The sequence below is a fragment of the Esox lucius genome, chromosome 10, assembly GCF_011004845.1.
Source record: "Esox lucius isolate fEsoLuc1 chromosome 10, fEsoLuc1.pri, whole genome shotgun sequence".
Lineage (NCBI taxonomy): Eukaryota > Metazoa > Chordata > Actinopteri > Esociformes > Esocidae > Esox > Esox lucius.
Genome location: NC_047578.1, coordinates 27,762,074 through 27,782,582, shown reverse-complemented (window position 1 = coordinate 27,782,582; position 20,509 = coordinate 27,762,074). Strand labels below are relative to the sequence as shown.

At 42.1% G+C, this 20,509-nt stretch overlaps 1 protein-coding gene across 4 annotated transcripts in view; it reads right to left on the bottom strand.

The window, feature by feature from the left end:
* kmt2ba (lysine (K)-specific methyltransferase 2Ba) overlaps window positions 1-20,509 on the bottom strand; it is a 73,376-nt gene that overhangs the window by 17,776 nt on the left and 35,091 nt on the right. For all 4 annotated transcript variants that reach the window (XM_029122696.2, XM_029122697.2, XM_029122699.2 and 1 more), the window contains exons 24-28: window positions 14,752-14,910; window positions 14,409-14,526; window positions 14,075-14,153; window positions 12,014-12,177; window positions 11,470-11,628 (exon numbers count right to left, since the gene is read on the bottom strand). In XM_029122696.2, coding sequence (XP_028978529.2) covers window positions 11,470-11,628; window positions 12,014-12,177; window positions 14,075-14,153; window positions 14,409-14,526; window positions 14,752-14,910 — 679 coding nt within the window. The remainder of the gene's footprint in view (window positions 1-11,469; window positions 11,629-12,013; window positions 12,178-14,074; window positions 14,154-14,408; window positions 14,527-14,751; window positions 14,911-20,509) is intronic.

Sequence of the window (20,509 nt, the reverse complement as noted above, 5' to 3'; positions counted from 1 at the left end):
AAGACAGAAGAAACATTATATCCCTTAACAATGTAGGTCTTTCTGTTAGAAAAATTGCTAAGAAAACCAAGGGGTCGGTGAGTAGTTTCCTAAACAATCAAGACACTTAGAAAATGGAAGAAAAATGGACAGGAAAAGGTCTAGCAGACCCACAACAGAATGAGAAAATAAGTTTGAGAGTCAACAGCTTGCATGATAGGCGGCTCACAGGACAACAGCCTCAACAACAGCTTAACACGGGTTGAAGAAAGCAAGTTCCAATTTCAACTGCGCAGAGAAGACTTTGAGCTGCAGGTATGACAGATTGAGTGGCAGTAAGAAAGTCCTTGCTAAAATGGAAAAATAAGAAAAAAGCACATCTGGGCCAGTAAACACCGCAAGTGGACTACAGAGGAATAGAAGTGCAATGGACTGTTCAATCAAAATATAAATATTTGGTTCATCACGGTGGGTTTTTGAACGTCCTCGAGTAGGCATACAACTGGTTCGTCAGGGGTTCATCCTATTGCAAGATACTGACCCAAAGCATACCTACAGGCTACCTTAGAAGAAAAGAACAAGATGGTAGGCTTGAAATCATGGAATGGCCAGCACAGCATCCAGACGTAAACCCCATTGAGCTGGTTTGTGATGAACTGGCCAGAAATTGTAAAAGCAAAGCAATCTACAAGTGCAACATGTGGGAACTTCTGCAACAGGGTTGGGAAAGATTTTCCAAACAAAATGTAATTTCCATTGCAGACAGTGCTGTACGCTGCCTGCTGTTACCTACCTGGCCACCTGCCAAACTTTAGAATTTACTCTATATAAACTAATTGGTCAAATTCTACTTTAAATGTTTACCAATGCCATATTTCATCTGTTGACCATTTAACAAACTTTACTACACCAGGACTCTTTTTGGACATAATTAATAGAACTAAGTATCATTAAAATGCCTTATCACTGTAATTGTTGTAGCTACAACACGGAGGAGAACCATCGTCTTCAGGTAAAGATAGCAGAGTTAGAGGCTCAGCTTCTGACGCAAATGTCAGGCAAGGATTATGTTAGTGTAGAAATAGAAAAAACTGCGTCTGTGCCACCAGGAAGAAACGACAGTCGTGTTAGCCCCCCGGCACAGCTCGTGCAGCCGGGCAAGATCTTTGAACCTTCAGTTAATGTGGGATATCGGCTAAGTTGGGCGCATGACGTCTCTTACTACACGTTTTAGTGTGGAAACTTTCCTTGGCTCTAGGAAGGGGGGCAGACCCCCAGGGTTTTCCTTTACCAACCTTTCCCCTCAAATCAAAGTAGCTTAGCACTAAGGGTTCTCACCTGTGGTAATTTCCCCAACATGAGTATGTTCAGTTTTGTGTTAATCAAATGTTAAGAGCAAGCTAAATGTATTTTCTTTTCAATAGCTTCATGTCAAAATGTATGGTTTAGAAACCTACTTGTAGTGAGGGTAGAGACCTTCAGTCGTCCCCCACTGTTAATAAGTAGAACAATCTTGATGTCTGTGCATGAAATAGGCATGAAAGTTGTGGGTTTGATTGTGGCTGATCACCACTATTTTGAATTACATAGACATGCATCTAAGTTGAGAACATTCCCTAAACTTTAGGAGGTTAATCGAGTCATGATGTTTGTGTTGTCTGAACTTGGTTTGGCCATTGCTGGTGGAAAAGCAAATTTTCATTTGGGAGTTTCACTGGGTGAGACAACTTTGTTTATGGGTTATATGGTTTATTATTCCTTCTCACGAGCGGACGTGTGGCACATTTGTTATTTTGATTTTGTTTATGGATGTTTTTTTTGATGGAAATTCAGTTTGCGACTGAATGAATGTTTGATTCATCCCAACTATCGATTTCCATTTCTGTCCTGAAATGGTTCTGCATTCACACTTGGAGTCATTTTCTGTTGGCTCCGTCGTGAAAGCGGGGCGGACTGTATAAAACTATTACTGTATGAAATTATGATCTAAGATGAAAAAGAGTTGAACTTATTGTTCAAAGCAAATTAAATAGGTATTTAAAGAGTTTGTTTCCATAGTTATAACAGAAAATTGGCATCTGTTAAAATCAGCATCCCTTAGTGTCCGTTCACAGTGTTTGTCTAATTTGGATTTTTGGGGGGAATTTTTTTTTTATACAAAATCTAACATGATTATGGTTGAGTAGAATACATCTTACCATTTTGACTTGGTTTAGCTAAGAAATAACTAATTTTAATGGATGAATAGTGACTATGAGAATGTGACTGTTCAGTTTGTTTGTATGATATTTGATTAGAAGTAATCATATTAATCACATGCATTATGGAATAAGTGGGTAAAAAGGCACAGGGAGCACATTTTGTTATTCCTTACATGTTTACTTGTTTTAATTGAAACTTAGAAAGAAATTCTGCATCAAATTCTATTCTAAAAAACCAAGTTGATAAGTTTTACAGTCTAAATTGTAAAGAGAGGTACAGACCCCCTGGAGTGCTCAACTCACTCACACAAATACCAGTGTGTGGGGTGGGGGGGCTGTTTGAAATGGGTTTTTGACTTGTTTGAACTCTTAAGAAGAGAAACAGACTTACTGGTGACATTATCAAAATCGGTATTCTAATTTGGCTACATTGAATACTTGGTGTTCATTACTCTGGTTTTGACTTGAAAGAACCGGAAGTGCCAATTCCATGTTTATTTACATATTTAATGTCTCTTCATTATTTTTATAGACATATATACATATGTACTTAATTTCTGTCCTAATAGGCAACCACTGGAATGTTAATGGGTAACACCTTTTTTTGTTTTTTAAGGTGTGAATGATGGGACAAAAGGGTTTGCATGCTATTGCCTAGCAGGTTGGTTTCTCAAGATAACACAAATGTGTCCCTAATTGATAAGGGGACCATTCTTCAAGACTAGGTTCTGTTATCCTTAGGTTAGTAAACCCTCCCCCACTCCAGGATGAGCTCTGGGGAGATAGGGCAATAAGGGGAGGGGGTCATGTTTTATGCTTAGAAGAAATTGAAGAAAATTGATGCTATGAAATTAGAAGAAATTGATGCTATGCAACATATGGTGGAGTCATTTAGGTTAAATAACAGTTACGTCATTTGAACTTTAAGATGGTGTGAAATGTCTTGATTTGCAATAAGGTATTTGATAATTTATGTGAATCAAAGGTGAATTTGATTGTAGTTCCGATACAACACAATCAGATATATTTATATACCACCTGAGATCTGGTTAGGTGAACTGAGAATTGTTCATGTACTACTCTTTGAGAGTAATAGTTTGCTCACACAGAAGTATCTTAACTGATGAGTAATCGGAACAGTAATAGGAAATGGAAAATAGCGTTCTTCTGTTCTTTGTGTTGTTTTGTTATTTGTTGGTTGTTAAACCAACTATAGAAAAGAGTGGATTTGTTGATATGTTCTACACTAGCAGGACTATACTGTTACTGTTTACAACTGTTCTAATCTATTTAGACAAAGGAAGCAGAAAGACATTGGAAATATAGGTTTGAGTGTTTGGTAGGACTGGGTTCGAATGCATTAACAAGATGCAACAAGCTAATGTAATGGACATATTTCTGATTGTGTACTGTGCAGTTGCAACTAATCTTCTCAAGGAGAATTCACTGACAGGTACAGGACACTTGAAAGTGATTTGGCAATAGAGTACTTGTTGGAGCACAGAGAGACTGAGTTTGGCTTAAAGGACAACTGTGAGGTTGGCTGAGATGAGATAGATGGAACACACACACACACACACACACACACACACACACACACACACACACACACACACACACACACACACACACACACACACACACACACACACACACACACACACACACACACGAACGGACTCTACCCTGGGGTGCCGCACGTCTACAGTAATACCTGCTTCCTGTGAGCTGGACTATTTCTATTCCTGATGATTCTGCCATGAGATGGAAAAGGCAACCTCCAACCGAGAGGATGGAGGCTAAGGAAAGCTCCGGCTCTGGACGACATTTACTGGGGCGCGGAAGACCAACTGCACAACATCATGCCACGCTGGTTGGGTCCATACCAGGTACATCTCATCTGCTGTCCAGGTAGCTGAGAGAGGAACCTGTGGTCGACGACACACGCTACAGGAGGGCTTCAGTGTTTAAAGATTTAAAAGAGTGAATTTTCTGGTACTGGTGACCATCACTTCCGACTCGGCCTGCAGCTATAGAGCCTTTAGCTAAAATTGGTCATCTTGGCATTCACAAAGGAGAGCACACAGATTCTCCTAACCTGGCTGATAAAGCATCTAGAATGAAGACAACTAGAGCTGTGTCATGGTAACCTGCATTTGAGCTATGAAGGACAACACCTTGGAATATACATCTGACATTCACGTTCTATTACAATGGTCTGCCAAGAAATGGTTCATTACGGACTGTCTGACGTTTGGAGGAGCAGAACATTTGTGATGACTTTGGAAGTACATCTAATTGGAACCATTAAAGGACTTTTCAGTGAATCGAGTAACTGGCATAAGAGGACTTTGTACCAGTGACAAATTGAAGGATGTATTCAGTGATAGGTGTTTACACACCCACGTGTCGATGATACATGTCCCATACTGTCAATATATGTGTCACTTGAATTAATTTCTTTTGACCAGTGATTTTGGCATAAAAGGTTATTGCTGTTCTATGTTATAATTCTGTATAATGAAAATGTGTGGTCTTGGAGTTAATACGCTGGTAATCGTCTAGAAGCATGTAAATGAGGATCCAGAGATTTCAGGTCTGTTCAGTTCTCTAATCATTAGGGTAATGATATCAACAGGGTCATGTTGTTAGAGAGTACTGTTTTGTTGCTGTCTACATCCTAATGAGTAAACTGTTTAAGGATTGATACCAAGGGTTGATTTGGTATCAAGAGAATGGATTGATATGGAAATTCTGAATTAAGGTACATTTGAGAAATGTCTGTCTTTCTATTGCCTGGTATGTACATCTTTACTTTCATTGTGACACGTCTGTATAATATCAGAGCACCACTAGGTACTTTGACCATCTGTTCTCCTGTCTAGACCAAGAAGGGTGCCAGTCCTTTGTTTCTTAGGAATGTGTTCCTTGGGGGGAATAAGGTCATTTGGCCCCTTTAGGCAAACAAAAGTAAAAATTATTGCAGGAAGGATTCCCTTTGGGTAAAACGTACGTGAAAACAAATGGTGTAGTGAGAATTTTGAAACCTGAGTCCCATTGTTTGGATGTGAGAATTACTAGTTAAAGATGCCGAGAGGGATCTGGTATTTGTCCTAGGGGGACAAATCCTTGACCGGCACCAGTGGATTAGATGGTTACTCATAAATCAGTTGAGTTGAGAAGGATAAGGTGGGGGGGGAGCCCGCTCTTTGGGTAAATGTTACATAAGACCGATGGGCAACAACTTACCACACCTCTTTTTGTATGTGATATATACTGTTGAATGAGCTATATTGAGTTAGAGACTCCTCAGATGATTGTTTGTAAGCGTTTGACGCGTCTCTCATATGTGCAAATATTAATAAACTGTTAGAATGTGCCAAGAGTATTTCGTCTCTGTACTTTGTTATGGAACTTTTTGACTAAGGTGCATTTGAGAAATGTCTGTCTTTCCATTGGCTGATATGTAAATCTTTACTTTGATTGTGACACACGTCTGTATAATATCAGAGGATTAACAGGTATTTGGGCCATGTCCTCCTGCCTAGAAGAAGCGTGTCAGTCTTTTGTTCCTCAGGAATGTGGGGGATCTGGTATTTGCATAGGGGGCATCTATTGTCTGTCCAGATGCTGTAAGAACTCTTAGAATTGAAGAAGTTGCATATGGCAGGAAGGAGAACTGTCCTTTGTGTGAAGTTTAGGTAAACACAACAGTAAACATTTTGGCAGGAAGGATAAGGTGGGGGGACAGCCCGCCCTTTGGGGGAAACAGATGGCAGCATCTTACCACACCCCAAATAATAAATGAACTGTTACTTAGTGCCAAGAGTATTTTGTCTCTATACTTCCTTCTAAAAGAGTTCTGATCGATAAAATTACCGTCACAATGGACAGCATCTTACCACACCCTTTTTCCACTATAAGTACTGATGACTGTTCATGTATTAAGTTATAGACTCCTCAGATTATGTTTGTAAGCTTTTGACGCATCTCTCTATTTGCAAATAAACTTCATTATGCCAAGAGAATTTTGTCTCTGTAATTACTCCTTTAAGAGTTCTGATTGATGAAATTGCCATCACAGTACACAGACAATACTAGAGCACTTAAGCAAGCTTCCAGAAAATTGGCGCGAAAGTGGCGCTCCACAAAGTTGGAAGTATTCAGACTAGCCTGGATAGACAGTACATTACAATACCGAAAATCACTCACATCTGCTTGATCAGCTTATTTCTCCAACCTGATTGAGGTGAACAAAAACAATCTTTTTGATACAGTTGCAAAGTTAACAAAAAAGCAAAGCTCAAAAATGGGTCTTCACTTTAGTTGTAATGAATACATGAACTACTTTAATGAAAAGATCATCACCATTAGAAAACAAATAACTGACTCCTCATTAAATTGCTATGGTCCTCAAAATCTCAGCTGTCCTAAAAAAAAAAAAAAAACAGGTGTCAATGGGGACACTTGAATTTTTTTATACCATATTGCTCGACACATTCACTCAATTTGTATTGAGTTCTAAACCCACAAACTGTCAGCTAGACCCGATTCCAACAAAATTACTTAAGGAGCCATTTCCTGTGCTATGTCAGCCAATGTTGAACATAATAAATTGCTCCCTTTCCTCCGGATGCGTACCAAACTTTAGCAGGTGAAACAATGAAACATGGAGAAGCCCCAAAATTAGCTACCTTGGAAGCATGCATTCCAGATATTAGGAAGTGGATGAGAGAACTTCTTGTTCTTAAACTCAAGAAAAACAGAAATGCTCGTTTTAGGACACAAGAAACAAAGTTTGTTACATCTCACTGTGAACCCCGACGGCTGCATGGTCGTATCCCAAAAAACTGTAAGAAACCTCGGCGTCACCCTTGACCCTGACCTCTCCTTTGATGAACATATAAAATATATCTCAAGAGTTGCTTATTTTCATCTTCAAAACATTGCAAAAATCAGAAACTTTCTATCAAAAACTGATGCAGAGAAACAAATCCATGCTTTCATTACTTCTTGACTAGATTACTGCAATGCTCTTCTTTTCGGTTACCCTGATAAATCAATAAATAAACTTCAATTAGTGTTGCACACGGCCGCTAGAATCCTAACTAGAATTATTTTGTTTTTAACACATTACTCCTGTACTAGCGTCCTTACACTGGCTGCCTGTTAGGGTTAGGGCTGATTTTAAGGTTTTACTGTTAACCTATAAATCAATACTTGGACTTCTTCCTACTTACCTTGCTGAAATGATCCAGCCATACATACCTACACGTAACCTACGATCGAAAGATGCAGGCCTTTTAATTGTACCTAGAATTTCTAAACAAACGGCCGGAGGCAGGGCCTTTTCTCATAGAGCTCCACTACTGTGGAACGATCAGCCAATTAAGGTTAGAAATGGAAACTCAGTGCAAACTTTGTCTCCTAAAAACGCATCACTACAGAACGGTTTATGATTAGGTGTAGCCTGGCCGGGGGCTCTAGTCGCCACTGGGATGCCCTCCCTCTAATGCCTTTCGGGGGAAGAGTCACTGGCTTGTTGTTGTCTCTCTGTTGCACACTTATGCAATTGGGCTGTACTCTGCTGGTAATACTCGGCCCTCATTCAGGGTAGGGCCACAGTGTTGCCGGACCCCCCATCTCAGTACCAAGGTCATACGTTGCTATAATATTGTGCTGGGGGACTGGGTCAGTTCTCCTTCTCCACTCTAAATCGTTGTTGATATGAGGAATGCATTTTCTGAATTTTCCCAGTGTCCTCACGTTTTAAACTTTAGGAGGATATGGTCCTGGTCCACACCTGCGGATTACCTGGTTTGCGGGGCCCGTTGCTGTCCCTGTCCTTGTCCATCTGGTCATACTTCTGACCTAGTCTAAATTTAAATAGACTCAGAATTTAGCCCACATGCATTTATTAATTATTCCAATTGGACTCTTAGTATCTCACCCGGCACAGCCAGAAGAGGACTGCACACCCCTCTGAGACTGGGTCCTCTCTAGGTTTCTTCTTAAAATTCGGCCTTCTTGGGGAGTTTTTCCTAGCCACTGAAATTCAACACTACTGTTGTTTGCTCATTGGGGTTTAAGGCCGGGTGTTTCTGTAAAAGCACTTTGTGACAACTACTGTTGTCTTTATAAATACATTTGATTGATTGATTGACTGAATGAGAATGCGACAATCAAGCATAGAGGCCTCAGGGCTAGACTAAAGCTAGCAACCCATCTGCCTTCACTACCTAGCCTTTTCCTCGCTAACGAATGATCACTGGCGAAAAACAAAATGGACAAAATACGACAATCATCTCACAAAAATGGACTTTGGAGCATCATGATTTTAACAGAACGGATGGCACACCCGGAGGGAGATTTTAGGGCACACGTCCTCTACCCTGATCCTGAAAACTGGTGTTCCACAAGGCTGCGTGCTGAGCCACCTCCTATACTCCATCCACAACAGCGTTCCTGAACACAGTTCCAACACCACGGTGGTAGGCCAGACTAGTGAAAATGATGAGTGAGTCTACAGGGAGCAGGTCAAGTGCCTGGCAGCATGGTGCTCTAACACCAACCTGGCCCTCAATGCCAAGAAGACTGAGGAGCTCATTGTGGATTACAGACAGTCTAACGGCTGCGGTCACGCCCGAGTTCTCATCAATGAAACTGAGGTGGAGTGTGTCCAGCTTCAAAATCCTGGGTGTCCACATCCCCGAGGAACTCTCCTGGACCCGCAACAACTGAACCCTGTTCAAAAAGGCTTAGTGCCTGTACATTTTGAGATGGCTGATAAAAAGGCCTGCCTGTCTTTCAAGATCCTCATGAACTTCTACCGCTGCACAATCAAGAGCATTTTGATGAACTGTGCCACAGTGTGGTTTGGCGGATGCTCCATAGGCCCGGCAACGGGTGGTGAAAACTGATTCCCAGCTCCTAGCCATCGTAGACCTCCAGCGCAAGCAGTGTCTGCATAGAGCAAGCGGCAACATCAGAGACCATTGATATCAATACCACAAACATTATGCCATAACATTATGACCACCTGCCTAATATTGTGTAGGTCACGATTTTTCCATCAAATCAGCCCTCACCCCTCGAGGCATGGACTCCACTAGACCTCTGAAGGGGTGCTGTGGTATCTGGCACCAAGATGTGAGCAGCAGATCTTTATAGTGCTGGAAGTTGCGACATGGGGCCTCCATGGATCTGACTTGTTTGTCTAGCACATCCCATAGATGCTCGATTGGAATGAGATCTGGGAAATTTGGAGGCCAAGGCAACACCTTGAACTCATTGTGTTGCTCAAACCATTCCTGAACCATTTTTGCTTTGTGGCAGGGCACATTATCCTGATGAAAGAGGCCATTGCCATCAGGGAATACCGTTGCCATGAAAGGGTGCACATGGTCTGCAACAATGCTTCGGTAGGTGGTATGTGTCAAAGTAACGTTCACATGAATGGAAGGACCCAAGGTTTCACAGCAGAACATTGCCCAAAGCGTCACACTGCCTCCGCCGGCTTACCTCCTTCCCACAGAGCATCCTGGTAAGCGGCGCACAGGCATCCGGCCATCCACGTGATGTGAAAGAAAACATGATTCATCAGACCAGGTCACCTTCTTCCATTGCTCCGTGTTCCAGTTCTGATGCTCATGTGCCCATTTGTAGGCGCTTTCAGCAGTGGTCACAGGGGTCAGCATGGGCACCCTGACTGGTCTGTGGCTACGCAGCCCCATACGCAACAAACTGTGATGCAGTGTGTTCTGACACCTTTCTATCAGTACCAGTATTAACTTTTTCAGCAATTTGAGCTACAGTAGCTCATCTGGATCGGACCACATAGGCCAGCCTTCGCTCCCCACGAGCATCGAGCCTTGGTTCACTGCTTTTCCTTCCTTGGATCCCTTTTGATAGGTACTGACAACTGAAGACCGGGAACACCCCACAAGGGCTGCAGTTTTGGAGATGCTCTGACCCAGTCGTCTAGCCATCACAATTTGGCCCTTGTCAAAGTCACTCAGATCCTTATGCTTGCCCATTTTTCCTGCTTCTAATACATCAACTTTAAGGACAGAATGTTCACTTGCGGCCTAATATATCTCACCCACTGACAGGTGCCAAGATAATGAGATTATTAGTGTTATTCACTTCACCTGTCAGTTGTCATAATGTAATGGCTGATTGGTGTATGTCTAACTTATCCCAATGTTAAGGGGAGGACCGATCTGCCTAAAATCCCTGTACAAATGAAATATCTTCAAAACAGTTAATGAACCGATAATCGGTTTTCTTTGCTGTTTTCCTGAGTCTGCTGAAAAGAGCTGTATGCATTTTGTTTACCTGGGGCATTTCCTGGTTGTCGTCATCCAGGCCAAATGCAACCTACTTGTAGTGCACCTGACCAACGGATGGGCTGTTGCTTGACAGCATCCAATGCACAATTGACCAATGGAAGGATGTGGCCGGGGAAAATATTTTCTTTAACCCAATCAGCGGAAAGTAACTTGTGTATTCTAGCAAATCAAAAGGTTGGGGAGTGGGACATAATGAGTTTAGTTTTGTGTATGTGCTCAGTGACTAGAACACAAAGAGGCAGAAGCAGTAAGCTAACATAGCATGATAACTGAGCACACTAACGCATCGCACAGACATAGAAAGGATACGTGTTTTCAACAACTTTATAAATATTATCATTAGTATAAAATGGCAAAAAGTAAGAACACTTTTACTCAATGTAGCCATAGTCCTTTTCGGTTTTCACACGCTGGATAGCTGAGTTACCAGAACACAAAGGAGGATTGCTAACAACATAGAGCACAATAGGATTTCAAATATGGGGCTGTTAAGTAACATCAAATAACCTATTTTTCATTAAATAATGTAATACAAATGTTATCATTGTAGATATTGTCCGCTTTGCGTATTTGGAATGGGAGAACTGTTCCACATGGTTGTTTGTGGCCTGATATCAACGATAAATAGAAGGGGTGTCAAAAACGTATTGGACTGCTTGCACAAAAGGTGAATTATTTCATTCTTCTGTTCACATTTATTGTGAAACAATGCATATTTGTGTAAGAAAAGGGTTTGCAAAGAACGTGTTGTGAGAAATTATCCGTATGGTTGTGTTATTTAGTATCATTTGATGCCATATACATGATGATCCATAAACATTATATTGTTTATAAGCCCAAATGTAAGAGTAGTGAAAACCCCCTCCCAGAAAAGCTTAGGCCACCAAGTGATATAAACCGATACTTCTGTCAATCCCATAGGCTTAGAAAGAAGTTACCTGGGGAGGGAAGAGGTCGAGACGTTCCCCCTGCTGGCTTCCTGGTTTTTGAGTAGCCAGGCATTCTTGTCCCGGGCTCCTGTTTCGGGGGAGACGGAGTGGTGCTGGGAAATATCTGAACAGATGGAGGACTTATCACAGCCTCTGGGACCTCCATTTCTTGACAAGGAAAAAATTATTAGCATTATTTACATTGTTGTATTTGACAGATTGAAGAGTTTCTTAATGCCTACTGCATAGATTGCGTGTCATGTCACAAGAATTTCACTGTTCAGAATGACACTTTTGTGTATCTGACAAATAAAAATACGTTTACTTGACTTTGACAATTACTAGATTGCATAGTTGACATTTTTATTCTGTAAGATCTCCATGCACTCATTTCCGGTCCTAATACTCACAGTTCCTAAGACACACACTCACTTAATTTTAATTTAAAATAACAAAGAAATCTGTAGATAACCCAGTTAAGGGCTTAAAACCACTTAACTGGTCTTCCGCCCAATAGCATACAAGGCCATGCTAGGTGTTTCAACGTGCTGACCTTTGTGATGGCTTGGGCTGTGGGCTATGGTTTGGTTCTCCTCCTTGTCCCACCACCGTGGTTCACCCAGCTTCTCTGGGACTCGTGAGCACACTTCGGTCACCTTACACGTGTACTTACACCGTCGCCGAGGGTCCACTGTGCTCCAGTACAGCCGAGAGCACCTGAGGAGAAGGAAGAGCTGAGTAAAGTGAAAGATGATAAATTAACTCAGAAAAGTCCCACTGATGGGTTACTTAAGCGTTTCATAAGGCCGGTCTTATGTTCTAAAATACAGATGGATGACAAAGGGAAAAAATTAAAAAATGGCTGGAGGAACATAACGAATGCAGATGCTTCCATACAGGTTTATTGCATGAAATTAAGCAATTAAAAACCAATCATGCTCTGTGGCATGTATAAAAATGCTAAGCAGCATACTCATCACTCCATTCAGTTGACAATTGGAAAGGATCCAAGTAGGGATATTGCCATCTCTTCCAGGATGGCAATATCCCCATCCACAGGGCATTACGGGTCACTGAATGGAGTGATGAGTATGAAAATGATGTTGATGATATATAATCAGCCATAACATTATGACCACATGCCTAATATTGTGTAGGTCCCCCTTATGCCACTAAAACTAACCTGACCTCTCAAAGCATGGACTCCACTAGACCTCAAAGGTATGCTGTCCAGATTCTTTAAGTCCTGTATGTTGCGAGGTGGGACCTCCATGGATCTGACTTGTTTGTCGAGCACACACCCACAGATGCTCAATTGGAGTGAGATCTTGGGAAGTTGAATGGCAAGCCAACACCTTGAACTCACTGTTGTGTTCCTCAAACCATTCCTGAACCATTTTTGCTTTGTGGCAGGGCGCATTATCCTGCTGAAAGTGACCAATGCCATCAGGGAATACTGCTGCCATGGAAAGGTGCACATGGTTCCCAGCAGAACATTGCCCAAAGCATAACACTGCCTCCGCCTGCATGCATTCTTCCCACAGTGCATCCTGGTAAGCGACGCACACGCACCCGGCCATCCACGTGATGTAAAAAAACATGATTAATCAGACCAGGCCACCTTCTCCCATTGCTCCGTGTTCCAGTTCTGATGCGCGTGTGCCCATTGTAGGCACTTTCGGCAGTGGTCACAGGGGTCAGCATGGGCACCCTGACTGGTCTGTGGCTACGCAGCCCCATACGCAACAAACTGCGATGCACTGTGTGTTTCTATCAGTACCAGTATTAACTATTTCAACAATTTTGTACAGTAGCTCGTCTGTTGGATAGGAACACACCGGCCAGTCTTCGCTCCCCACGTGCATCATTGAGCCTTGGCCGTCCATGATCCTGTTGCTGGTTCACTGCTTTTCCTTCCTTGGACCCCTTTTGATAGGTACTGACAACTGAAGACCGGGAACACCCCACAAGGGCTGCAGTTTTGGAGATGCTCTGACCCAGTCGTCTAGCATCACAATTTGGCTTTTGTCAAAGCCACTCAGATCCTTACGCTTGCCCATTTTTCCTGCTTATAACACATCAACTTTGAGGACAGAATGTTCACTTGCTGCCTAATATATCTCACCCATTGACAGGTGTCATGTTAACAAGATTATCAGTGTTATTTACTTAACCTGTCAGTGGTCATAATGTTATAGCTGATCGGTGTATACTTTGGCATTCATAGTCACCAGACCTCAACCCAATTGAATACCTATGGAAGATGTTGGACCAACATGTTAGAAAGTGCTCTCCACCTCCAGCAGCAAAACACCAAACTCCAGTAGAGTTGTAGAGAAGCATAGGACCTATGCATTTAAGCTTTTCTGGGGCTTCGTGATGGCCCAATAATTTACTGAGATGATGTATGTCGGTTTTTCCTTTACTTTGTCAGCTGTCTGGATTTATTCTTTTCTAGAAGATCAGCGGGCCAGATCCCATGCTGCGGTCATTCTCATGTGCTCCATTACACGCAACACTGATAACCTGTTATTTACAAATGGATCCCGGAAAACCAGAGGAATCTAATGGCATGCTGGTCCATTACGAGTCACATGAGGATTCTGTCACTTACTGATAGCCCACAGGATATAATCTTGCTCCGCTGGCCGATAGTTCTGTCAGCACCCCCAACTTGTTGATCTGCAGAGAGCCTGAATGTAAAAGGAAAATGGACAGAGAGGTTCAGATGAATGGGGCAGTAAAATAAATCCCACTGGTCCTTCCTTTGCTGTATATGGGTCACAGCTCAAATATAGAATGTGTCCAAAATTTCTCTCTATTCCGTACGTGGTCAACTTATTTTCCCTATGTACTGTCTACTTTCCCTAATGAAATGCACTACTTTGGGGCCAAAGTAATGCAATAAAGACAGATGAGGGTGTCGTTACGGAGGTACAAACACTTACCGATGGTCATATTTATAGACTCTGGCTCCAGGCCAGTCAGAAACTTCCTCCGTAGGTTGATCCCTTCAAAGTCCACATAGACACGCCGGAGGACTTCAAACCCATTCCCAGTCACCATCTTGTGGGTGGGGTGGGGGGGTGTGGGGGGTGGGGAGAGAGTGTAAATTCTGAGACACAGACGAGCATGTCTTGAAACATAATACAAGCCTCCATTCTAGACAGTGAGTCACCACTGAATGGGGCAAACGCTTCACAGTGAAAGTGCTGGGGCTCACGGCAGTTGGAAGAAATCTTATCGTGCTGCAAGTCTGTATGTGTCTCTCATTAGCCCATGAGAATTCACCTCTTCACTGACGAGATCGCGGTGCCTGGAGCAGAAGACTTTCCGGTCCTCCTGGAAGACACAGTTGCGGGCACGGGCGCACATAAAGTGGTAGTTACTCTGACAGGACGAGAGACAGCAGCCCACAGTCGCCCCCGTCTGGCCACAACGCTCACAGCGCTGCAGGGAGCAAAGGTGAAACGAGCGCATGGAGAGGAACGAAAACAGAGAATGAGAAAGACTCGCTTAAAACTCTTAGGAGAGCAAAAATGTTTTAATCATTAAAGAAAATGGGAATGGCAGACATGACGAGGCAAAGCTGACATTAGGAAATCTTATCTAAACAACTGCGCACGTGTCTCAATGCCACACAATTAAAGTGTCCCAAATAGCACCCTACTTCCTACATAGTAGGGCAGCACGATATAAAAAATATAGAAATTTTTTTGCTAGACATCACGATTGGAATTTGACTTGTGATAAATGATAAACAACAATTAACATGTCCTTGTGGTTTAGAGCACATCGTTGGCTACATAATATGTGATTGACTCTTATTTCTTTATGTCTCAGGGAGCTCTTCTCATATGGAGTTACGCTTGCAAAAAAAGGGAATATTGACAAGGCCGTTGGAAGTAGGAGAGTGTGTGTGTTGCGTCAGTACCCCTGCCTCACCACATCCAAATTAAAAATTATGAGTAAAATATTTGAAGTAATGTACTGTTGGTAGGGATTGGACGATAGCCAATTTTAGTACTAATCGCGATGGAAAATACGATTATGAAATTGTGGACAAATTCCATAATCAAGATAATCGTAAATCGGGATAATCCTCACGAGTGACTTGAAAAAGTTCAGCCAGTCGCTGAAGTTTCCTTGACTGCTTGTTTTATTTTAGTAGAGTGCACATCTCACCTCACATGCTATGCCACCAAACATCCTCTGCAATGTATAATAGTCAATGAAGCCGAATGGCTGCTAGTGTAAATAGAATATTGTCAATTACAATAAAAATCGAAATTAAATTCTTAAATGTAGTCAGGAGTTGGGATTGTATTATTATGATATAAAGAATAAAACAGTTTCCCAATTCCTTTACAACAGTACTAGTCTAACTACTACAATAAATAGTCTACAAAAAAAGCTTCTGATCATGTTGTCTCCACTTTCCCCTATATGCAAATAACTGTCCATTCCATTACTGCAGTTGTCAGCAATGTTGAGCTCAAACAAACCAATTATATTTATCCTAAATGACATGCAGCTACGAGAGATGCAAGCAGAAAAAAAAAACTGGTTAAACTGCAAATTGTAGAAAATATGAATAGGTTATACATTACTATACATACATCTCTTTCGATTTTATAATTATAATTTTGTTTTATTTATAGGCTAATTGTTAACGCTTTCCTTCTGAAAGTGACAAGAAAAGAAACAGAATATAATTGGTGTGGGCCAAAATAGCATTGACTATCTGCATGATCTGCGCAATACATAATGCGTACAACATAACGGGGAGCTGTTATAATGAATTATTAAGTAATGAAGAATCGACACATCAAATAGGCCTATCGTTAGCTAATAAGGCACATAAAAAGAGCACAGAATTTCATGCACCCACATGTCAGTACCGTAAGAAATTACAATACTATAAGAAAAACTTTTCACCTCTGATCCGCAGAGAAGTGACTTAAAATCTATTGCCAGTCACCGAAGTGTTCTTGAATACTTGTTTTATTTAACTGGTGGAGCGCATCTAAAAAAATGTAATATTAGATTCAACTTTGTCATTGAACAAGTACAGTACACCGAAATGCATTTAGCATAGGGTGACCACATTTCCAAACCCCCACACCAGGACCCTTGTGTAAACGCAAGTTAATGCACATGGACATGTATGCTCTTATGCACGCATGTTGGTCATCATGCAAGCTTGTGGTTGGTGGAGCGGGAGGCGCTTTGAGCTTTTATGAGAATTGTTGCTTTGCTACGCAGTTCTATGCAGATGTTTGTTTGGCTCCGACTATTATTATTAGCCTATTTTTATAAAAAAAAATGATTGAGGTGAAAAACGGGACAATTTGGTAGAGAATGTAGGATTTTTTGTTTTACATACAGTGGAGAGAACAAGTATTTAATACACTGCCGAATTTGCAGGTTTTCCTACTTACAAAGCAAGTACAGGTCTGTAATTTCTAACATAGGTACTCTTCAACTGTGAGTGACAGAATCTAAAACAAAAATCCAGAAAATCACATTGTATGATTTTTTAATAATTAGCATTTTATTGCATGACATAAGCATTTGATCACCTACCAACTAGTAAGAATTCCGGCTCTCACAAACCTGTTAGTTTTTCTTTAGGAAGCCCTCCTGTTCTCCACTCATTACCTGTATTAACTGCACCTGTTTGAACTTGTTACCTGTATAAAAGACACCTGTCCACACAATCAAACAGACTCCAACCTCTCCACAATGGCCAAGACCAGAGAGCTGTGTAAGGACATCAGGGATAAAATTGTAGACCTGCACAGGGCTGGGATGGGCTACAGGACAATAGGCAAGCAGCTTGGTGAGAAGGTAACTACTGTTGGCGCAATTATTAGAAAATGGAAGTTCAAGATGACGGTCAATCACCCTCGGTCTGGGGCTCCATGCAAAGATCTCACCTCGTGGGGCATCAATGATCATGAGGAAGGTGAGGGACCAGCCCAGAACTACACGGCAGGACCTGTTCAATGACCTGAAGAGAGCTGGGACCAGTCTCAAAGAAAACCATTAGTAACACACTACGCCGTCATAGATTAAAATCCTGCAGCGCATACAAGGTCCCCGTGCTCAAGCCAGCGCATATCCAGGCCCGTCTGAAGTTTGCCAATGACCATCTGGGATGATCCAGAGGAGGAATGGGAGAAGGTCATGTGGTCTGATGAGACAAAAATAGAGCTTTGTGGTCTAAACTCCACTCGCCGTGTTTGGAGGAAGAAGGATGAGTACAACTTGGGCTGGGCAATTTATCGATATAAAAATATATTGAGATATTTTTAAATGTGATATGAAATTAGACCTTATTGCATATATCGATATAGTTAAAATTTGCGCTTTAATCCTTGCTCCAAGCAAGCTGCAGACCCAGAGCTCTCTGCACTGCTCCCTGCGCCCCGCCCCTCCTCTTTCATGCACAGAGGGGGGAGGGGCAGGAACAGACACTCTTCAACAAACATGGAGGAAGCAACAACGTCTGCCGAGGGTGCAGAGGAGGAATTGGTTAGTAAAAGAAAAATCATTGGCTCGGTAATTTGGAGATGGTTCGGAATCCAAGTATCAGATAAGCAACAAAATCATATTATATGTAGGCAGTGCCATAAACAAGATACAGCCAGGGGTGGAAGCACTACAAATCTTTTTCACCACCTAAAACAGTGGCACAAACTGCAATACGAAGAGTGTGAAACTGCGCGCTGCAGAAGCCCCAGCCGCAAGCCATCAACAACCCAAAAAAGCTCCAGCCCCGAAACAAAGCTCACTGCAAACTTCATTTTACCGCAGTGTGCCTTATGAAAAGAAAAGTGACAAGTGGTGTACTATAACTAAAGCAGTGTCCTATCACATTACTAAAGATATGGTCCCTGTTGCAACTGTGGAACAAGTCGGATTCAAAAAGCTACTGAAAACTATTGACCTGAGATATGAGCTTCCCAGTTGCAACTACTTAGCACGAGAAGCACTGCCACAAATGTACACTGAAGTCAGGCACAGCCTTGCTGACCGGCTCGCTAACGTGACCCGTTTTGCATTGACCAGCGATATGTGGTCGAGCAGGACATGTGAACCTTACATGAGCGTGACAGTTCACTTCATTCAAGACTGGGAGATGAAAACAGCGTGTCTCCAAACAAGTTATTTCCCCCAGGATCACACCAGTGAGCATATAGCTGAGGCCCTGCAATTGCAAGCTGGAAACTCCAAGAAAAGCATCTGGTTACTATAACAACCGACAACGGGAGCAACATCGTCAAAGCGGTTGAGCTGAACGAGTGGCTGAGGATGCAGTGCTTCGGTCACAGACTACACTTGGCTATTGGTGAGTGCAGTGTTTGAAGGATGGTAGATTTCAGAACCATATTTATTAGGTTATTGGATAAGAATTAGTGATGCATTGAAGTGTTTACCACTTGAATGTTACAGCTGGTAAAGGTGAGGTAATCATGACTTTAAAATGCTGGTTAGCCTGTTGATATCATCAAGGTATCATATATTTAGCTATTATAATAGACTATAGTTTTTTCTCTGGATTGAAAGAGCCAACTGCAAAGTAACTAGAAACTAATGTTGACACATAGGTAGGCCTAAACATTGTGGAGTTTTTAGTAGAGTAGAAATAAGTCCCATTAAATACTAAGCATAAATACTAACAACAACAACAACAACAACAACAACAACGAAACATGAGTAAATGCACATACAGTATAGTCATTTATAAATTATACAAAAATAATACAAAAATCACTTACAGGATTAAAATTCTGAAAATAAATGAATATAATATTTGATACTTATGATTAGGACTGGCGTTGATAAAAAAAATGAACTATGAAACAAGAAAGTATTATTGTAGAATATTTCTAAAGCTTGATTTTGGAAAGCACTTAGTTGTATGAGTGTGTTAAGGTGAAAACAGAGTCAAATTTCTCGCATAAGCACATTTGTTTAATATTTTATGATTCTGACAGGACATGGCATGAATGACAAGCGCGTCACCCGGGCCATTTCTCTGTGCAAGAGAATTGAAAGCTGTTTTTTGTTCAGCTGAAAGAAAAGGAGACATCTTGCTGAAGTCCAGATTCAACTGGGTCTGCCAAGTCACCAACTCATAACAGAGTCTGCCACACGCTGGGGATCAAGGAAGCAAATGATAGAGTGTGTCCTGGAGCAGGAAGGAGCACTGGCAAAAGCCTAATGACAAAAAGACCAGGCACCTTGTCCCTACCTGGCAGGACTTAGAGGTCATAGAAGCAGTCCAAAAGGTCCTGAAACCTCTCCAGGACTTTACCGATGCTTTGTCATGTGAGGAGTACGTCACAATCATATGTGAAACCTGTGCTGCACCTTTTTAACAACAGTCTCCTGGCATGTGAAGATGGTGATAGTGAGCTTTGCAAATCGATCAAGACCAGCATTGTTGAGTACCTCAACCGCAAGTATTCTGACCCAGCCACTACTGACCTATCGGAGATGGCTTCATTTGTGGATCCACGGTTCAGGACCACCTATATCCCAAGTGAAAAAGTTGATGCATTGAAGCACAGAGCTGTCTTGTAGGTTGGAGACGCTACTGGCTGATCAGAGCAGCTGTCAACCGCCTTGCCTACGTGTGCCAACTGTGCCTGAGCCTGCAGATGGAGAAGCAGCAGTGGCACCAAAAGCTAAGACATTGGCAAGCTTCTTCAAGCAGCGCACAGCCACCATCACTGCGCCACCAACCTAGAGGGGGGCTATTGAAAATGAACTGTCAAGTTACCTGCAGTCAGCAAGTGTGGGAAGTGACACTGATCCCCTCAAGTGGTGGAAGGATCATGAAGTTGTCTTTCCAGCTCTGAGCCACCTAAGAAAAAGTATCTCTTGGTACCAGCTACCAGTTTACCCTCCGAAAGGGTTTTCAGCTGCAGTGGCAATATTGTGACCTGCCACAGAGCATCTCTGAAGCCAGATGCCGTAGACAGGCGGGTGTTTCTCGCACAAAATCTTTAAACGAAGGAGGACACGCTTGTCTTCTAAT